General features: G+C 37.8%; 1 protein-coding gene and 1 long non-coding RNA gene across 2 annotated transcripts in view; one reads left to right on the top strand and one right to left on the bottom strand.

Annotated features, from left to right (window-relative positions):
• The window catches only part of LOC144653124 (ubiquitin-like modifier-activating enzyme ATG7), a 77,982-nt gene that overhangs the window by 54,427 nt on the left and 2,407 nt on the right, over positions 1-21,148 (top strand). Inside the window, exons 9-18 of the mRNA XM_078513041.1 lie at positions 138-256; positions 415-505; positions 3,956-4,100; positions 4,354-4,512; positions 6,075-6,135; positions 6,282-6,415; positions 10,985-11,146; positions 14,985-15,100; positions 19,783-19,867; positions 20,943-21,023. Coding sequence (XP_078369167.1) covers positions 138-256; positions 415-505; positions 3,956-4,100; positions 4,354-4,512; positions 6,075-6,135; positions 6,282-6,415; positions 10,985-11,146; positions 14,985-15,100; positions 19,783-19,867; positions 20,943-21,023 — 1,153 coding nt within the window. The remainder of the gene's footprint in view (positions 1-137; positions 257-414; positions 506-3,955; positions 4,101-4,353; positions 4,513-6,074; positions 6,136-6,281; positions 6,416-10,984; positions 11,147-14,984; positions 15,101-19,782; positions 19,868-20,942; positions 21,024-21,148) is intronic.
• On the bottom strand, positions 7,087-9,477 carry LOC144653138 (uncharacterized). Its single transcript, XR_013570684.1, has 3 exons — positions 9,185-9,477; positions 8,490-8,568; positions 7,087-7,490 (listed from the first exon to the last, which is right to left on the bottom strand). It is a non-coding gene; the product is annotated as an uncharacterized LOC144653138 (long non-coding RNA).

Genomic DNA, 21,148 nt, shown 5'->3' with positions numbered 1-21,148 from the left:
CAGTGATCTATGAGATACTGACATTCAATCACAATTTTTTGTGACCACCAAATTCAATGATTGTTCACTGTGTTTGTTTCAAAAAACTCTCCAAAAACTTTGTCTTCTATGTTATGTTTTCTTTCTGTTTGCGACAGGGGCTCTACTGTTACAAGTGTAAAGGTTTTATGTTGGAGAGATCAAGTGAGATCTGGCAAAAGAGAAACTTCTCATAGCCTGGTGCTGAATATCAGACTACCATCATATGCAGAAACTGGTAATTGAAAAAAATGTGAGCAATACAGCATTGGTTGCATCAGAAAACAATTAAAACATTTTGGGTGGCTGCCTTATGTTTGAATGTTTTTTTTTAACTGAAAAGAACACTTAAATGCAACAACCTCAATAAGTCACTGAATACATTTCTCTTTTCAGAAAATCCTAAATGTGTTGGCTGGGAAAAAAACAAAAGTCAAAAGCTTGCACCAAGGATGGTAGATCTAAGTGCCACCATGGACCCTGAGAGGTAGTTATTCTGCAAAAGTGTTTACACCCCCTCCCAAAGTTTGTCATATATATATATATATTTAAGCAATAGAAAAGAAAGTTATGCAAACCTTCGACTGCGTCTCGGGTTTGCATAACTGTCTCGAATTCTCCCAACCCCCCTCGTGTTTAGATGAGGCTATGTAAACACGGAAAAAAGTCCTCTATTGCTTTTATAATTTTTTTTTCAAAAATAATTCGAAAAATGAGGGGATTTGGTTTATTTACTTCTTGATTGAAATAGATTTTTCTTAAAACGCGCATTTGACAACACATGAACCAATCAAAATTCGTGTTATAAAAGTTCAAGTAAAATTTGTGGCAAGTAGCGCCGTGTCGACAAAAGCAATTCCATGTAAATCTTGCAGAAAAATACTGAAAGTTTGGCAAAAACTAAAAGAAATGCTAAAAAATATGGCTCTGTAAGGAAAGAACTTCAAGATGAGGAGTTTATTTAAGCTGGAAATGAATGCCACTGTGCTTAAACGCTCTTGCAAGTGAAGTGAACTTGCCTGAATGATTTGGCAGCCCAATAACACGGTTGAAATGTCTCATTGTGTCTTGTGAAGTTTTGCAGTATAATTAGGAATCATAGCACAAGCAGCGGATCTAGCGAGGTCGGTAGCAATGGTATGCATTTATTGTACGGTAAATTGTTCAGATAGTGATCTAAACGAGTCCAGTTTCTTCTACTGTCGTTTCCGCCATCTTTGTAATGTGCTTCAAGCGTAGAATAAACCTCAAATTGACATCAAATTCTGCTTTGGTTTGTTGACAAATATTTCCATTCTTTCCTCTTCCCCAAGCCCATTTTGAATGAAAGAAGTTCACGACTATTATTGCCAATGTAACAGTAGAATTTTTACGCTGAGAAAGTCTCAGTGAAAATACATTTTAATCGTCATTTTAATCGCATTTTAAGCAGATTTGCCGGCAAAAAGACGGCAACTGATCGGCCGTGCAAAGTTTGAATTTAAGCTTAAAGATTTACAGTTTGTAGCATATAGTTTTGTTTGCGTTGGCCTATAATTTTTTTCTAACAAAGAATTCTTATAGGGAATTTTATTGTAGTAATTAAATGAAAAAATTTACTTGAAAAATGTTTATTGCGTGTTTTGTTGCATATTTTGTCATTCGCTTGAGCTCCCTCCAGGAAAAGCGCTGCGGTTCTTCCTTCTTTTGCTTTTTTTCCTCGGACTCATATGGGAAGAGAAAGCCGGAACACGTATCAAATTTGGTATTGTTTTCCATTTCTTTAAAATCGTACTTGAAATTACTTTGCAAGTCTTTTTGGCAGTTTTATAATGTTTTTAAATTGTGCCGGGAAACACAGAAAGCGTGACATCACAACCGTGTTTACACACTCTCATCTAAACTCACCTATCGACCAATGAGAGCGCGCCTACTATCTTAATTATTTTATAAATATTTTTGTTGGGGTTTTTTCTGTTGCATTACCAATTTTAAAACAGAAAATGTTTTCCTATTTATGATGGTCCCAACATAATCACAATGTGTAGTTATAATTGTTGTGATTGCAGTGCAGTGAGGGCAGTGTACTGTGTGTGTGTGCAGTTATGGAGTTTTTTTCATGTAGTGCACGCATTCATAGTTAGTGCTGCAAATGATGGATTTTTTTATGTTCCAACTGTGTTTTGAAATTCAAATCTATGGTAAGACACAATCAATCAATGAATGGATCAATCAGTTTAAAGTGAACAGCAAACTTGGCTTCTCTGCATGTTATGTAACAGTTAGTTTACATGATTTCCACTAAAATACAAAATAAGTAAGATGGCCTTGCCACAATGCATTATTCTACTTACTTTTAGTTATTTTTGTCTTGTTGGTGGCAAATTCAACTTGGAGTAATTCTGAGTGACTCACCGTTATTCATGTTTTTCTGCATGGAAAACCCCTTCCACCTGTTGATACCTGGTGTTTGCTTGATTGTTTTTCTATTTCGATTCATCAGCTAATAATCACGTTTGAACTCCACTAATTCTTGCTAATCTCTTTAACTTCATGATGTTTTCTACTGCTAGCTAATTAATAATAAAAACTGGAGTTGATGTTGTGAATGCCATGCAAACCCTTTGCAGTAGTCTTGTAGTAACTGGTTACTCCTCTTTTTTTGGAGGAGGGGGATGGAATCTCATTAGCAAGAGCAGGAAGACATTAACTGGGTGACATCATAATTAAGCTATTGTCTTGATCCCGTGAATGAATGTGTTCTTTAATCCATGACCAACCAGTGTCACAATTTTTCCTGGTTGAGTTCTTGCTCGGTAGCCAGCTGGAGCTGCCTTTGACTGTCTTTACTGGGGCTCAGGTGCTTACTATTTTCGCACGTGCAACTCAAGAACAGGGCAGCTGTAGCAAGGCCAGCGACAGGCACCGACGCCAGCTTGTCATTTTACGTTTTTCTAAATATGCTTTCACTTCTTTTCCCTCAAGCTATCAGTTATTTTACAATTGAAAGGTTGCACTTGCTATATTGAGTGTGTTCAAATTTAATTTTTTCACAAGTAGAGTTATCCAGTTTTTGAAGTTATGCATTATTGAGTCTTAAAAAGGATGGATGCACTTTAACAATGCTTTTGCTTAAGGATTCTTTCACCCTTCTGTTTGTTATACAGTCACGTACTTGTATTTAGTCTTGTATATAACTTGGTAGCTCAAGGTCAAGATTTTTCATTAAGGAAGTAATGTCACTATCTATATTTTAGTTTAATTTTATTCTTATTGTATGTTGTAAGCAGGGAAATCTGTAAGTCAACAGTTAAATCAGTTGGTTTTTTTTTTATTTCATCTTATTAGTTGCATCTTATTATATTGGCTCAGCGCTTATTCTTGCTATCTCTTTACCTTCATTTACTCCTTCAAAGCTCCAAAATCTTCCTAATTAACTGTTCTTTCTGTTAAACAATACAGCTTGAATATTTCTAAGCTACATTTACTACTGCATTTCTTTCTCTTAAACTCACAAATTGCAACATATTACTAACCCCAGTTTAACTTTGATAGTTTTGATGTATTTGGCTTAGATAACTTCCTGTAATTAACTTTAAAAAATGAGAATTAGTTTTTTCTGTAAACCTGAAGATCCCAAGTATTGGCAGTACTTCCCATAAGTGAGTGCAATATGGGCTCTCCCCATATCAGTACAGCCAAATGGTTAGTACACTGAACTCCGGTCAGGGTTCAAACCCTGCCATGGTCACAGTGTGAGTTCTAAGGTAATAGCGATTAGGTGTACATTTCACTCTCCTTACCCGGGGATGATACTCCTAGTGACTTCATACTTCAGCACCAAGGCATATGGGCCACTAGGCTTAGAAATTTCGTAGTAGTTATCAACAACGCTTTCTGTGTTGCACAAGTCCCACAAGTAATCCTTTTTCAGATGTTAATCCTAATTCAACCTTAGGCTTGCATCATCATCAGTGGACCTTAACTTGAAGCTAATGCAATGGAGACTTCTACCATCAATGGATCTCAACAAAATTTCACAAACAAAGTGCCTTCTCCTTGGTGCGGGAACCCTAGGTTGTAATGTGGCAAGATGCCTCATGGTACGTAGAGCTTTGTAACAATACAACTAAGACTTAGTAGTGTTACAATTGCAAATATAAATAAACATTAATAAACAAACATATTAATAAACAAATATGAAACATTTTGTGTGACAAAGCATTGGTAAGGAACAGAATTGAGCCACTTGCACCACTCAATTTTGAGTTTTCAGGATAAATGAACATAAGACTGTTGTGTTATAATGCAATAGCTATTGTCATTTGACCACTGTTATTTTTGTTTCTTGTAAAGGGATGGGGTGTTCGCACCATAACCTTTGTTGACTATGGAACTATTTCATTTTCCAATCCTGTGCGTCAAACCCTGTTCGAGTTTGCAGACTGTCAGAATGGAGGAAAACCTAAAGCTGCTGCTGCTGCTTCTGCCCTAAAACGGATATTTCCTGGTGTGGTAAGATAATGTGCTTTTATTAAAAAAAAGCAAACAAACAAACAAAAAATTGTTGAGTCGAAAAAAAGAATCACAGGCTTCCAAGAAATCAAGTTTAAGAGATATTAATAATCAAGGAGAAGGCTTTGGAAGATGACAGACATTTCACTTGTAACTTGAGAGTTAGGAGCCTTATTCCAATTTTGATATTTGAAAGGTAGACATTAGAAAGTTCATTCAGTCATAGACTTGTCAGTTTGGGCCAGCTTAGGTCACAGGCTAACCATCCTCTGTTTGCCTTGAGGTCACAGCATGCCCATATGAATATTCAAATTTCTTCACTAATTGCTATTGTAAATATTTAAGCTTCCTAAAATCTGCTTTTACAGCTGTGTATTTGTATTAAAATGAGATAGATATATTTTCGCATTGTTTAAGTTTATTCTACCTGTGCTCTCCCCAGAAAGCAAAGTGTGGTCCACGACAAAACGTCCTCTGGGGCACCCCAAAGAAATACTTCGGAAATCACGACGGCAAGTCGAGGACAACGTGAAGTACACAGCCGGAAAGGCAGATTTTAGGAAGCTTAAATATTTACAATAGCAATTAGTGAAGGAATTTGAATATTCATTTGGGCTTTAAGTAGTAACTACATGTAGTAATTTTGCAGTTCAAATAAACCTTGTTGTTGTGCAGAGGATGGTTAGCCTGTGCTTAGGTCTGTACATGTTTGTCCAATGCTACATGAGACACTGGAAAATCTCCCCAGGGATCTCCCGGTTACTTCAAGCCACGTGTACACAAGCAATTTTTATGTGACAAATATATTTGATCGTGTAGATGACACAAAAATTATTTGTCAGCACTTCAAAGTTCAGGGCGCCATGGGGACCAAATATGCTGACGCAATATTTGTTATATTTTATTTGATGAGTCGTCTACATAAGGGTTGATATTTGCGGAACCAGCACTTTGCATTTTCAATTCATGTACAGCCTTATAAAAGTTGGTAACAGTATAACAAATGGAAGAGGAGTTAAAAGGAAACAGCTTGTACAAAATGTGACTCACGTGTATAAAGGTGGCATGACACACAGAAAGCCTCTGCACTAAGAGTATAAACGGGGAATAGATGGCATTGATGACGTGACAAGCTTTAAAATTTACATGGGGGACATGCACACTATCGTCTACCCCCCCCCCCAAAAAAAAAAAGAAATAAAATAAAATAACTACTTTAGTTGCTGTTACAACAACATCCTATTTATTTCCTTATCATTAAAATTAAATTACAGATTATTATATAAATATATTGCTAAAGATAAGGAGTTCTAACAACCCGAAATAACCACTAGGTTAAAAATGCGGGGTTGTCAGTTTACAAATCGAGTAGACAAATTTTGGCCGGACACACACACGTACACACGGACACACATACAAAATATAATATAGAAAATAATATATTTATTATGGCTTAGTAATATTATTTATTATGGCTTAGTATATCCTTTTCTGATTTATGGACTGATTGCCTGGGGTAATACGTTGGTATATTAAGTATATGCCTGCATTTGCTCTTTAAGAATGCATCATCGTTACAGCTGTCAATTCCCATGCCAGGTCACTCTGTCGGACAATCTCCAGGTATCAACCTTTTTACTATTTTCAAGCCACTTTGTAATGTTCTCCTGCATTTAAGGAAATACTTTGGTTTATAAATTTTGACAATTTGTCGTTGCTCCGAACTTAGCTTTACAAATTGGCACTATTAACGTGTTGACTTTTTACAGAGGAAATAGAAAAAGTTAAAAGAGATGTCAGTAAACTTGAGGAGCTTATAGATGCTCATGATGCTGTCTTCCTGCTTATGGACACTCGAGAGAGTCGCTGGCTACCAACAGTTATCGGTGCTGTGAAAAAAAAGGCATGGACAAATTATTATTATTATTATTATTATTATTATTATTATTATTATTATTATTATTATTATTACAAGTGAAACCGGTAAAAACAATATATAATTATATATCCCATAGAAAACAGGTAAATGTGAAAATAGATTAGTGTGTATCAATCAGATCAATCTGCAGCTTACTTTCATAAGCAAATGCCCACATTGTGTGGTTCCAGAAAATATCCATACCCACCCCAAGGATGGTCATTGGAAATTCCGATGGGGATGAGGGTCTCAATAGTACAAACATTTTAAAGAAAGTATGAAGCAAAACTAGAAATCCCAGGGGGTGGGAGGGTCCAAACCAAAGAACCATCCTTGGGGGAGGTATGGATATTTTTTGGAACCACACCCTGTGGAACCAAGCCTGTGCTGCAAAAAACTTGACACATAAACTTAACCTGGAGTAAAATTGGTCTGCGATAAAAATTATGTAAATTCTCTGTTATTTCATTATTTTTACGTTTTTATTGAAACAAATATGTTTTGTCATGAACCTCAGAATGGTTTTAAAACTAACATGTAATTACTGTAAGTGTCAGTATTTACATGAAGCCTTATTGGGTTCTAGGAGAAGCCACGAGCCAAGCAGCCCACACTGCCGGAGCTTATCCCGGTTTCTGCAGCATTAAGCGGCTAGGAATATTTCTACTCCCCCCTGAATGGGATGTTAGTCCACTGCAGCCCCCCCCCCCCAGCATTATGTGGCCGGTACCCATTGATACACCTGGGTGGAGAGAGGCACTATGAGAGTAAAGTGTCTTGCCCAAGAACATAACACAAGTGACCCCGGCTGGGGCTCGAACTCGGACTGCTCGATCCGGAGTCCGGTGCACTAACCATTCGGCCACCGCGCCTCCCATCTTATTGGGTTCTGGGATGTTCATATTATATTAAAAGCCATCAATGTCACTTAAATTTATTCAGGTTTAAACTGGCAATATGTGGGAATCAATCATGTGATAATTTTATTACATTGACACAGTGTGTATTTTTGAGTTCATTTTGACTAACAGGAATGCCCTTTCAAAGTCTTCCAAGTAACCTGCAAATAGAAACAAAACAAACAAAAAACTATTATTTTGCTGAAATTGCTATTTTCCAGCATGCAGACTGTATATTAAAATTAAATGGCCCTTTTCAGTGTGTGAGAAAAACTGGCTGCTTTTATGTTGGGCCAGTGGATCCAATATTTTTTTCCACTTGCTACTGTAAATAGCCAAATGACATTTATGGATTTTTATTTTTTGTTGTAGTTGTTTCGAAAGAAACATGTGGCTTCGGGTAAGCTTATAATGGTTTCACCTTGCACCCTTCCTTTCATTAATTATTGCAGAAAAATGTCATATTATTAATAATATTTAAAAATGTTTTGAACCCTAAAACTGAATTTTGTAATCTGTTCATTTCAAAGCATTACATCACTGAAATCTATGTTTGGTATTCTTGTAGAGCAAGTTGCCAACAAAACCTAAGCTGAAGTTAATTTAAATCCAATTTACAGCTACTGGTTGGCCTAAAAAGCTCCCTGGTTAGCCTAAGCAGTACTCCAGTTAGCCTGAGTATAGTTAGCTGAGGTGGCTTCAGGTTATGCTATTTATTGGAGTTAGGTATTTTGGCTTGTATGGCACTTATATGTCATGAAACATACGAGCCATGAAAGCCATTCCAGTTAGCCTACATAAGATTCCGGTTAGCCTATATAGTACTCTGGCTAGCCTTAAAAGCACTTTGGTTGCCAAAGGGTACATCATGTTGCTTGCAGTTAGCTTTATATTGGGATTAGGGTTTTCTGGCTTGTTTAAGTTTAAGGCCTTGTAATTTTTTACATTGCTACTTTAAAATGCTACTGTAGGTTATCCAACAACTTAAAATACAGGCCTTAAAAACAAACAGATTTTTTGTAAAGTAGACAAATATCTGGTCAAAAAGCAGATCTTAAATGCCTCAGACAATGAATGTGTGTAGAGAGCTCGAGAAGAAAGGGAATTGCCAGAATTGAGTGTCACTTAACTATGTGTAAAACTAAGAGATCAACAATTACCTGAACTCCATAGTTTAACTCACTGAACAGTAATCCAGAATGTCCTTTCAAAACATTAGGTATTCTATTAGTCCCTGACCTGTAAACCACAAAATGCAAAGAAAACTTAAATCTATGTTTACCAATACAATAAAGACAATAAAACATCATGGGAAGAACAAATTTTAAGTTAAGAAATGGTCTCATTTATTAAACATACCCAAAAAGGCATTCCAAAACGTGAGTAGCACTGTTTAATTTAAGTCTAGATTAGCTACCAGGTTGACTGCAAGTACCAGTAGTCTCTAGTCTAACTTAAAAAAAGAGATCACACTGAGCTGAAATGTTTCTTCCAATTTCAAAGGTATCACATAAAATCTTCCTGACGTAATTTTTCTTTGCGGTCTAAAATGGCCCCCCGGACTTGGTCAATATTTTGAGGAACATTTCCTCATGTATAAATAATGAAAGGATGCGAGTCTTATTAATTTGGAAAACAGTAGCTTAAAATTCAGATAACGAAATCGAACATAAATAACAGTTGTATGCCTCGACGAAATGACTGCCATTTAATACTATCGCCTTGTTCCCACCATCTATTTTTTACACCTAGCCAGGCTTTAATTCCAGTAAGCTAAGTTGATAATCATGATAAACGTCGAAGACATAAGCTTTAACCAGTCTAAAAAAATCATTGTTCAATGAGAAACGCTCACCTCCTGTCACCTCAGGTCCCTGTTAGTTTCTGTTGCCCACGTTTTCGCACGTTTCTACTCATTCCATATTCTTCTTTATCCGGAATACAAATAAAGGAGGTTTTTCCCACGTTTGGGGACTCGTTTTGATCGCGTCAAGAAGGAAAAACATCGACAAAACTGTCCTCTATAACTCAAAATTTTGTCGCATAGTCGCCATTTTGAAAATGCTCTTCATGAGCCCACAATACGGACCACGGGGAATCCGCTGGGGTGACCACCAGCAGGGGGAGGGGGAGGGGCAGCTATTTAACTTCTCCCCAGGCCCACTTCTTTCGTCTGGAGGAAATTACATTCAACTTCGCGAAAAGCAATTGAAATGAGAAGTAACTGACTACGGTATCATAAAGAGCATACACTCCTCCCTTTGGCAAAATTTTCTTTTATTCCTACCGCAAATTGTCTTTGAGAAGGAAGCCAACAAACTTTTTAGTTGTATTTTGTACTGCCATACTTTTTTAGGAAAAAGTAATAATGGCCATTTTTAAAAACACTTTTTAAAAAGCTACAACTTGGCGTAAAAAAATCTTAAGAGAGAGATACAGGTAAAGTTTTCAAGCGAATTTAAAACTGCGGTCCGTTCTGGTCACGTGACCGAGACGTCATAACAATAAAAGTGATAAAAATGTACTTAACATATAAATATCTACCAACATGTAATTTTTTGCATCCTTGCATTTAATGCAACGCCAGATACGTACTTGTACCCAGACTCCCACTTTTTGAAAATTGTACATAACCCCCTTAATTTTTTATATTTTTTTCGGTACCCGGGCAGTCTGAAATGCCTCACACCAATGTGCTTCAAACTGCAATGACTGCTTTTTCAGTAACGAAATATCTTTGTCACACTGAGCAAAAACGAACTTCAGGGCAATGTCACGTGACTAATGACGTCATCGTCCTACGACTTATACAAGAAGTAGTTTATGGTAAGAGTTATTTCTATACGACGTACTACTCCTGCTGACTTCAAACTGACCAAGTTATTTGGCATTGACGATTTTTCAGTTGCAAAGGAGTTTGGGAAGGTTTTTATTATAATTATATATTGTTTTTATAATTATTATTATTATTATTATTATTATTAGAAAGGTACTCAGCTGTTTAGTTGGAATGTATAAAACCAAATGCTGTGATGATCGTGTTGTTTTATTACAACTGTACAGCAGTTTTTCACCCAGCCGTTATAACACAACAGCTTAATTAATTGTTTGCCATTAATATCTCAAGCACCATTTGAGGAGGAAAATTTTCAATGATTTAGACTTGGGAAAAGTTTCCTTTACCACACGTTTTGATTACGGTCAGAAACCTATAAGGCTTAGCGTTGAAACGTGTAATTTCTTATGATTCGCATTGTACTAGTACAAAGTACCACTTAGTACCAGTCCATATTTGGAAAATCAGAAGAAAAAATTAACCAATCAAAATTGCAATATTTGGATTAAATTCACAGCGCTGTTTTATCGTCGTTATGTAGTCTAGAGAACATTGCTTGGATACGCTTAATGAATTTCTTTAGTTTCGAAAATGTCGTTGCGTGTGCCATTATGTGCGTAGAGCATTCGCGTACAAACCCTTCGTGTTTCCAAATATGGTACTTGGCATAACTGAATATTCAAACGCTGTGAACGCGTGTTACACGTTTCAACCCTTCTGAGTTTCTGTTACGGTACAATAGCAGAACGTACCTGCACATTTTTCTTCTTCACAGTAATTGCTTTAATTGTTTTACATGTGAGATGTTTTGGTATTTAGTATGTGGTTACAGCAGCTCTGGGTTTTGACACATTCCTTGTGATGCGGCATGGTGTTAGAGATGCAGCGCATGTGACACGTGAAGGAGCAGCTGGGCTGGAGTCCATCCCAGGATCCTCCTTGGGCTGTTATTTTTGTAATGATGTGGTTGCACCTGGAGACGTAAGTTATCAAACTTCAGTGTTTGGAGCAACTTGCCGAACATTCTCAGCGTACTTGTTTGCCTTTTTTAAACAACGCTAAGACGGTACTGAAAGCTTCCACCAACAGCAAATTTTATAATACATAGAGTGAACTTATCCCCCATGATAGTGCCCCTTTAGTGGGAAAACTGCATGTATCGTTAAATTCACGGTAGTTATAGATTTCTAAATTTGGCTGTTACCTGCGCAACTATACCGCGTCAGAAAACCAACATGGTGGAAACGTTGCATACCACTTTATTCCCGTTCGATATCAGAAAAAGACACTGAAGCTATATTTCTAGATAAGGTTATAGCGGAGCTTCCACGCATGCCGTAGGTGTGCGTAAGCAGAGCCCCATGCCTAAGAAAATTTGGTAAACCTATTGAGCTGAAAAATTTTGATCGCCACGTGACAGTCCGTCCATCCGACCAACCGACCGTACATACCCATGAAAAAGCCCTGGGGATGAGTTTCCCTTGATTTGAATTTCTACATGAGTATTAATGCAAAAAAATTTTCAGTTTGTTGAAAGTAACTCGTCGTAGAAATTTGTAAGGACATGGCAGACTTATTATGTTGAAAAAAAAAACATCTTGGCATTTCATTTCGACCTAAACGAAGTGATTGTGTAAAAAGGCGGCAAAATCATAAGCGTGTGAAAGACGTGAAGATAGCGAGCAGGAGAAAATATTTCTTTGTCAATATTTCTCGCTCTATCTCAATCTAAAATTTTCTACACCATGGAAAGATCCAAACGAATTGCGGAGCTGAACATTGATACGTTGTCAAGAAGAGCAAGAGTTCAGTATTGTCTCCCGTTCCTGCGGCTGAGCAAGACCAAAATATTAATTGAGCTAAAATGAAAGTGAGCTCAGATGGATCTCATCATATGTCGGTGGTGTTGGAGTATGTTTTGGCATTATTATTCATTTACGACTCCAAATTCACGTGACTAATGACTTGCTTGCCAGATTTTTTGAATTTGCAAAGCACTGCACACTTTTAAACAGCAGAATCATGTTTAACTTAGGTCGAATGATATTATTCTATTTTGTCGTTGCTCAATACGTTAGAGAATTTTATGTAGATACTGAATGAATTTCCTTCTTTTTTGGTAAGCAATATGCGGTAGAATAAGTTTGAACTCAAGTTGCTCGCAACAAAACCCGAATCGTTTTGGCGAAAATATTCGTGTCCGACGGGTGGAACTGTGAAAATTAGAAAAACCTAGATTGAAGTTTTTGGATTTTGATGACTTATTAATGAAATTATGTTAATTGAATTTTAACACGCACACCAGCAACCCAACTCAATATAGTGCGTAGTAACATATAAATCTCTAAAGAAATTTCGTGCGACTGTGTAGCGCATGTATTGAAACGATAATTAAAATGTAAATGAAAATGAAAAATGCGCTAGATGGTAGTAAAATGTTTCCATACGTTTCGGGGCTTCTGCCCCTTCTTCAGTGGAAGATGTGAAATGCCATCTCAATATAGTGCGGACAATTACAAATTCTTAACCATTTGAATAAAACCAACAGAATAAAAATCAACATCTCTATCATTTAAAGAAGGTTTTTTTTAAGCCGATCTGTTATTTCTTGTCTTAATTTTCGGTGACATCTTTTCACCTTCATCAGAGTAAGTGAAAGTTTGTTGGTGCTCGCGCTACCAATCCGTGCGTTAGTGCAACATTTTAATTTTGAATTAATTGCACATAAGCGCGAGGAAAAGCTTTGCGTTCGTTGATAGCGTCGCTGTCCAAAGTGGAGTGCCACGACTCCAAGAAAAGCCTCTTGCTGTAATTGCTTACACTGCGCTCGAGGATCTGGGCGTCCTTCGGATGGATGTTATGTTCCGTTGACTCGGCATGCTGTTTAATTGCTGATTCGCTGTTGCTCGCGCGGCCTGGATCATGTTCGGCTCCGCGCGAGAACCACGAGCGCTTGCTTTCCCCGATGTACGTAAAAGAGCAGTCGTGGCACTTCACTTTGTAAACAATTCCTGCTATTCCGTTAACCGCTGGTCTATCCTTCGGCTTTCTGAACACGTGGCCTTATGTTCTTACAGGCTTGAATGCCGCCCGAACGCCGAATTTCTTGAGTACACGGCCAACAAAAGACGGCCACGGCGAGCAAAAGACGGAACCAGACTGCAAAAACTGCAAGAGATCTACAGAGGAAGCTGCAAGACCTTGAGCAGTTCGGTAACCTTTCTGAGAATGAGTACAGACGGCTCCAGGTTCCCGATCCAAATCCTGCATCTTTTTATGGGCTTCCAAAAGTTCATAAGGTGGAGCTTTGACCACGTGACGATCATTACACAGTTTCAGCGGACGTGGATCGCATTCCCCTAAGGCCAGTAAACAGCTGCATTGGTTCGTCAACATACGAAGTATCCAAATACTTGGCTAGAGTACTCAAGACCTTGCAGAAAGGAAACCACTATACCGTGCGCAACTCGACTGAGTTTTCAGAATTCGTCCTTAACCAAAGAGTTGCAGACGATGAGGAACTGTATCCTTTGACGTCGTATCTCTTTTCACGTCCAACCCGGTTAAGTTGGCGATCGAAAACGAAACTCGAACAGTCCGATGAGTGGAAAGAAACAACCAACCTCACCGTGGAGCAAGTCATTGACCTTTTGGAGATCGCGCTGAACAACAGTTATTTCACTTATGCGGAAAGCATTACCATCAAGTGTTTGGTTGCGTTATGGGGTCACCGGTCAGCTCAGGGATTGCGAACGAGCCTTGTCCACCTCCCCAGTTACACCTAGCTGGTGGCGGAGGTATGTCGATGACTCGAACGTATGTTTAAAGAAAACAGACGTGCAAGTTTTCCACCAACATCTCAACTCTATTGACAGCAACATCCAGTTTACAATAGAGTGCGCAAGGCAAACGGACAAGGGTCGGCGTATCTCCTTCTTGGACATGCAAATCACAGTGTTGAGCGATGGCTCTATAGACATCGACCTCTTCAGGAAAGAAACTCACACGAACAAATATCTCGATTTCGCCTCTCACAACGCAATGCAGCACAAAGAGGCCGTGGTCAAAACACACTCCTGCACAGGGCCAACTTGCTACCATCACACCCTGAACTGAGAACCAATGAACAAGATCGAGTCCTGCATGATCTTAGAGCAAATCGGGGTATCCTGGTAGCGTGAGCACCAACAAACTTTCACTTACTCTGATGAAGGTGAACAGATGTCACCGAAAATTTAGACAAGAAAAAACAGATCGGTTTAAAAAACCTTCTTTAAGCTTCTTTAAATGTCTTCTACCGATCGCGGTACTGGTTCCAGTATTTTCAGTAATCTCTATCATCTTTATCGACATCTCTCTCGTTAACAAAACTTTTAATAGTATCATCGTGTAAATTCGAAATTGAATATTAAAAGCCATGAATAAAAGAATTGATGCTACAACATAAAAATGGAACACAAAAGCAAATCCTTTAAGGTTTAAATGGAAAATAGTACATGCTTGAGAACCAGCCTCTATTTCAACAAAATTTTCAGTTAATATCCACTTTCCAAATCTTTTAGTTGTTAGGGCACAAATTTTGTAAAAGTCTCATTTTGCAAACAGCGGTAGTGGACGTTTTGTGGGCCAGTCAACCCTTTGTCACATACTTCAAGAGAGTCACGATTTGACATGCAAAATTTTGAAAAATTTCCACATTTGGCAACTTACAAACCATAAATTATTGATCTTAACTCATCAGGTTCCCAAACCCCATTTTAGCACTTAAATTTGACATAACAATTCACTTTCATTTTGTAACTTTGTGTGTTACTTGCAGTCTACCCGTGACCGCACCTTGGACCAGCAGTGCACAGTTTCCAGACCTGGTATGTCATACATAGCCAGTGCCTTGTCTGTAGAACTTCTGGTTTCTCTCACTCAACATCCTTTAGGGTAAGTCTGAAGAGGTGCAAACGTAATAACGTGTGATTTCTGCCACAGGGAGGTCATCTGAATTGACTGACCAAGGTAGCAACCCTAATCGGCCTTCTTTCACTTTTCCTGCAAAGTGAGGCATTGTGGACAGGTCCGCAACTAGATCAAAAGCGCAAGGTATTGTGTAATTTGTCCTTGGTAAGAACAGGACAACATCGACAAAGTCAGTAAACAAAAAAGTGACGTTTGTCTTGTCAGTCATCTGTCGTGCAACCATTAGCGATTCCGTATGCTGGGCGTTGTAAAACTGAATTTGGAACTTCAACTTTTCGCGTAATTCGAATCAATGATGAGCCAGTTTCTTGAGAACTAAAGCCGCGCAACGCTGGAAAAGCTTCTTCACCGATGACGTGCTCGAAGGCGGCTTGACCTTCAAGCGGACCAAGAGAGCATTATCCTCTCTTGAGCGGACTCATTCATGTTCTCAATAAAGTATACTAAATTGCTACAATCCTCGCAAACAACAAACAAACGAGGAACATAACAAGTTAGGTTTTTGCTTTGATTTGTGGGAAGAAAGCCAAGAAAGGACTCACAAGTGCTGTCAGTTTCATAGGTTTCTAAAGCATCAGTACTTTTAGTGCCGATAAAACGACAAATATTTTCACAACAAATTTTGTCCTTAAGTTTTGTCACGGACGATTCCGATTTTGTCTGCTAATGCAGAAAGACCCAAAATAAACAAAACAAGTGATTTAAAGTGTACAACAGCAACTATTACCCCAGTAAAATCACAAAGTTAAAATGTTCAAAGGTGCGCGCACGAGAAGAGTGCGCAACAACCTAAAGGTATTTTGAAATCTGAATTCAGACCGTGCGGCTGACTGGTGCCTAGTTTGAAAATAAAGCGCATTTCCTGGCGTTTGCGTTGTATATTTCCGCCACAGAGCATGATCCCTCGGACTTGTGCGTCATGCAGAGTGTGGCCATTTGCGTTAAAATGCTCAGCGACAGGAAATCCCAGCAGGTTCTTCTCAATGCCGCGGAGATGCTCACCGAAGCGTTCCCTTTGTGTACGGCCTGTTTCGCCGATGTAGACGGTGGAACAATGGCGGCAAGAGATGGCATATGCCAAGCCAGATGGGTGACAGGTGAATGCATCTTTGATGACAATGGATTTCAGATACCTTTAGGTTGTCGCACGCTCTTCTCGCACGCGCACCTATGAACTCCAATTTGGCTTTGTTGTGCAAGCGAGTGTTATAACCCGATATCTAGACTTTTTCAACTGATGAAGGGCAGAGCCCGAAACGCCTGGAACTTTATACGTTTTTATGGCACTTACCACTCAATAAGTGAGAATTTTGTTTTAACTTTGTAACTTTTACAAGTGCCATGCAGCACACGGAAATTTTTTCCATTTATCACTAAGTAAAATCATGCTTCCATCTACCTATTCCTTGTTTGCTTAACCCCTGTTTAAGTAGCTGATACCGATTTTACAGACCTACTGGGCAATCACATTTACTTGGGAATTTTCAAACAAGCTTTTATGTATGGAAGTTGGTGTTTCCCAACACTCCCTCAAATGAGATCAGCAAAACCTTTTGCCAAGTATCTTGACTTTATATAATCTCAATCGTTCAGAACTCTAACGTTTATAATACAGGCATAGAAATTTCTTCAGTTTTCACTTACTGGTTCACGTAAGTGGTATTTATCTTGAATTCTTGACATCCTTTTTAGGCGAGGACGTTAGTCTCGAGCCTTATGTTATGAAGCGATAAATCGGTTTGGGTTTACAACGGGCGATGGGCGATGGGCGATGGGCGATGTGATGATTCGAACCGAGGGGGATTGGTAACTAAGAATATGGCTTGAGATTTGTTTTCCTCCGCCATCTTTGTTATTCGAGACTTTTTCGCAGCCAGAAGCCTTGACTCGAAGTGAGATTAGTAGCTGATATATTTTTGCGCTCACTTACAAACATATTGAGATTTCATAGTATACAAAAACCTTATCGACACACCGAACTAAATTGTGGTTTACGAGCTGGCATGGGAGGCAGCTGGTGAGTGCTGTTTCGGCAGACCTTTGCCTTTCAAGAATGAAGTTGAACTGGATATAAAGCATTGAAAGCAATATAAGCACGGCTAATTAAACATCAGGATTGATATATTTGTGATCTGAACTACTGGCGACATTGTTACCTGAGCTTTAACTGAAGAGGAGAAGTGCAGAAGAATATATTGCCACAACTGCTGAGGTGAGCTATCAAATATTTATATCAGTTTGCTTGTCAGTACATGTACTTTATTGAATAACATAATGGACATAGTATTTATGGAATCGAAATAACGATTTTAAAAGGCTAAATATATGCTAGATGTTGTTATATTAAATTTGCTGGAATTTATGGATTACTAAGCATTGAGAGAGCTTCATTCGCGATCCCTTCTGTCAACAGAACGTTTTCGTATACTACTAGGTCAGATTTCAACATTGATTTTAATAATGGTGTGCAAAGCAGCAGTAAATATAAACAAGTGATTGTAAAATATGGATACAAACAAACTTATTTCAGGCTTTACCACTGATTACAGAACTACAATTGATCACATTTATACAAATCTAAATAAATCAAGAGTCCAAACTGGTGTTCTCAAGACACACTAAAGTGACCTTAAAGCTTGGTGGTTTAATAGCAACCAAAAAAGAGTATATACATTTGTGTAGGCCATAATAACTAGTAAATGATTTAAGAAGCATAGTGTACATGTAGAAAGATGTGTTTCAGAAAAAAGAAAAAATTAAGTAACTACTTATGTTGCAATAAATTGTTGTAGTTAATCAGTCTTAGTGTCTAAACAAATATGTGTAAAACAATTATAAAGTTTTTAACAATTGATTCTTTCTTTTATTATGTTTACAGAACAGAATTAAAAAAACAACAGAAAACATCCAAAATACAGTTTTCAAAGAATCCACTGACATCTGTGTTTTGTCCTAATTGCTTCAATATGTTTAATCTGCACTTTGTCAGAAAGCAGCATGAATGTGTGAATGTGGCTATTGCATTGGAACTGCTTTGACTGGAACTGGTTATTGGCCTCTATTATGCCTCTATGCAATATATAGAAAGCCCAATCCTCACTATTAATGGCAGATATATTTAAACAAAACACAGCGAAAACCATGTAGCAATAACACCTAAGTAAAAAAATAAACTGTGTAAAGCATTTCTGGATTTGCTACTGAAAGATCCTTCAATTTAAATTCATCACTGGCAAACCACTGTATCAACTCTACTTACTGTATCAAGATGTTGGACTTATTGGACTTACTTGTATCACAAATTGTACAGAAAGTGCAAACAACTTTCAGCCCCATTTAAATTTAACAAGAGTAAATCAAGATGCTATATCAACTTTACTTCCTGGAAACTTGTACTTCCTTGCACTGCGTGTTTTACCTCTAAGTGATATTAAGTTTTTGGACTTACTGCACAAAATTTACATTACAGATTGTACAGTCAGTGCAGACAACTTTAAGCCACATATAAACAAGAGGCAATCTAGATACATTATTTCAAGACATTTTATTCCTGCCAAAGTTGTGGAAGTTTCCTCGCTGTCTAGTAAAGTCACAAAATATGTTGCCTTCCATTGTGAAAAGTCGTGATAAAAGACATCTTATTACAGGTGTATGAATTAAATCGTGCCAATTTTGTGATCAAAGCAGCTTACAATTTGCCTTTAATAATTACAGTAACATTGGTTAGAAACTAACCTTTCCTTGGAATGCACAACTAAAAACACCACCGGAAACAAAGTACTGCACGTATTTTAAAATTTTATTTACCTGACAAACCCATTTCCCCCCTTTTATAGCAAATTTCGCAGTGTCTCAACTTTCGACTTACAGTGAGGAGCCCAAAAGGGTGACCACTTTTAATATATTAACAATTGTCCTTGCACGAAAGAATGTGAATTAATTAAAAGTGGTCACACATTCGGGCTCCTTGCTCTAAATCACATCTTTTGGACTCGCATTTTCACTCAATAGACATTTTTGGCTTTGTCAGTGTAAATTGCCCATTTCAAAATCACATGATGCTCCCCAGAGAACTTGTTTTTAACTATCTGAATATCAAGAGAACTTTTCTGAATTTGAAAGGAGTGATTCTCAAGAGTGATGTCACAGTCTGAAATAGGACAACAAAAAACGAAGCCCAAAAGGTCTCTTCTCAGTTCTTTGTCTGGAATTTTTAACATACTGTCTTGCTTTACTGGAACGTCCTCGCCTTAGTATGCATTGCATACCGGTTATTTTTATAAGGCACCCCTCCTCGAATTAGCGCCCCCAAAGAATCCTGCAACCCAGAATACAATGTGTGTACGCACACCTTCCCTTAAAAAGCATTCAGATTCAGTGTACAAGAAATAAAATTGTACACAAATAATGTTGGTTCAAACATGGTCTTGTCAACTAACGGGAACACCTGGAATTTTAATAAATGCCCCGCACTGTACGAGAGAAATCGCTGCCCTCTTGTTTTGAAAGGTTCGTTCAAGTAACTTATATGGAGTCTGAGATACTGGACTTTAAGTAAAACAGTAATCCTCCTGGGTTTTTCTACTGACTTATTGGCTCAGCCGATAGACGCCACCATTCTAATGCAGTTAGTTTGGTTTTGACAGCATTGAAGCTGCAGCTGATACCAGTGCTAAAGATGCCCACCTAACAGCGGATCTTGAGTGTCATCTTGGTCTTGTACCTCATCAGGTTAGCCAATCATTATCAAGTAATTGTTCTTTTTCAACTCAGGATACACTCATCATGCGCTGTGATTGACCAGACCATAGCTGCCGCGTCCATTAAGAAAATGCAACCAATTGCTAGGTTTTTGGGCACATACATTTTTCTATCTATGCCGGTATCAGTCTTCTACTTTTCAAGACAACTTTGTTGTGTGCAAACCAAAGTGAGTACAGTACTGTAGTTTTTTCTTGTTTTTTTTTTAAAGCCTTTGTTATTCCGTTAAGTATTATTCGTTTCATTTTAGTTCATTTGTTAGCTATCGTTAGTTTAGTGCGGTCGATTGAAACGCTATGTTATTATTGCTTGGATAGGATTCGTATCTTCAAATACAGATTTTATTGATTTTATTTTACTGTTCAAGCATTGTTATCATAGTTTTATCGTTTTCACTGTTCCATGTAATTTGAGTAAGTGCACATTAGTATGATTCCATGTTAATTTATGTTATTGCGTATTATCGTTTGTATTATTCGCTTAGCTGTTTTATATTCGCGTGCTTATTTCTGTAAGTTAATTTAGGTTTCTATTTTTCATTATTGTATTTCAGTTCAAACTGACACTACACTCTATCTGACACTTGATACGTCAATTGTCTTCAACTTTTCAGTTGATGTACAGAAGCATTCGACTCTGTTCAATGAACTCTGTTCACGTTACTGTCAGCAATTCTTGTCCAGTTCGTATTTTATGATTTGCAATTTACTTGTTAGTTATAGCCAAAGACCAAAGGAAACTCGACTTGCAAGCTATTTTAATTAGTGCAACAACTATAGTTATTAATTGTCGTAGGAAGAATAGGGCAAATTTAGACGTCTAAGTTTTGGACAAACCAAATATTTTTCGACGTCGAAGTTTGTAAGATGTAAAAACTGTTACACGAAGCACTATTAGTTTGTCAGGTCAGGGGATCACCAGGGCCACTTGTACTTTAATTGTTGTTAGTTTAAAGATCGTTATAATTAAACTCTAGTTTATAAGTTCAACAAAATCGGTTTTGTTCTCTCATTGGTTTATTCGTTTTTGTTTGTTTGTTTTTCAGATTCGAGGATTTCTTTCAAGATACCATTTAGTTCTTCCTGCCAGTCTGGCCTTTGACAAATGTATTGCCTGTTCTTCACAGGTAAGCGCGGCTGGAATGCTGGGGTGTTAGCAAGACTTTGTAGATTGCCTGATCCCATGTGGGACCAAGCCTCATCAATAATGTAATTCCGGGGTGCTAGCAAGACTTTGTAGATTGCCTGATCC

This window comes from Oculina patagonica, chromosome 5, assembly GCF_052425735.1.
Source record: "Oculina patagonica isolate OP01 chromosome 5, crgOcupat, whole genome shotgun sequence".
Lineage (NCBI taxonomy): Eukaryota > Metazoa > Cnidaria > Anthozoa > Scleractinia > Oculinidae > Oculina > Oculina patagonica.
Note: the sequence above shows the minus strand (reverse complement) of the source record. Positions and strands in the feature narration are given on the sequence as shown.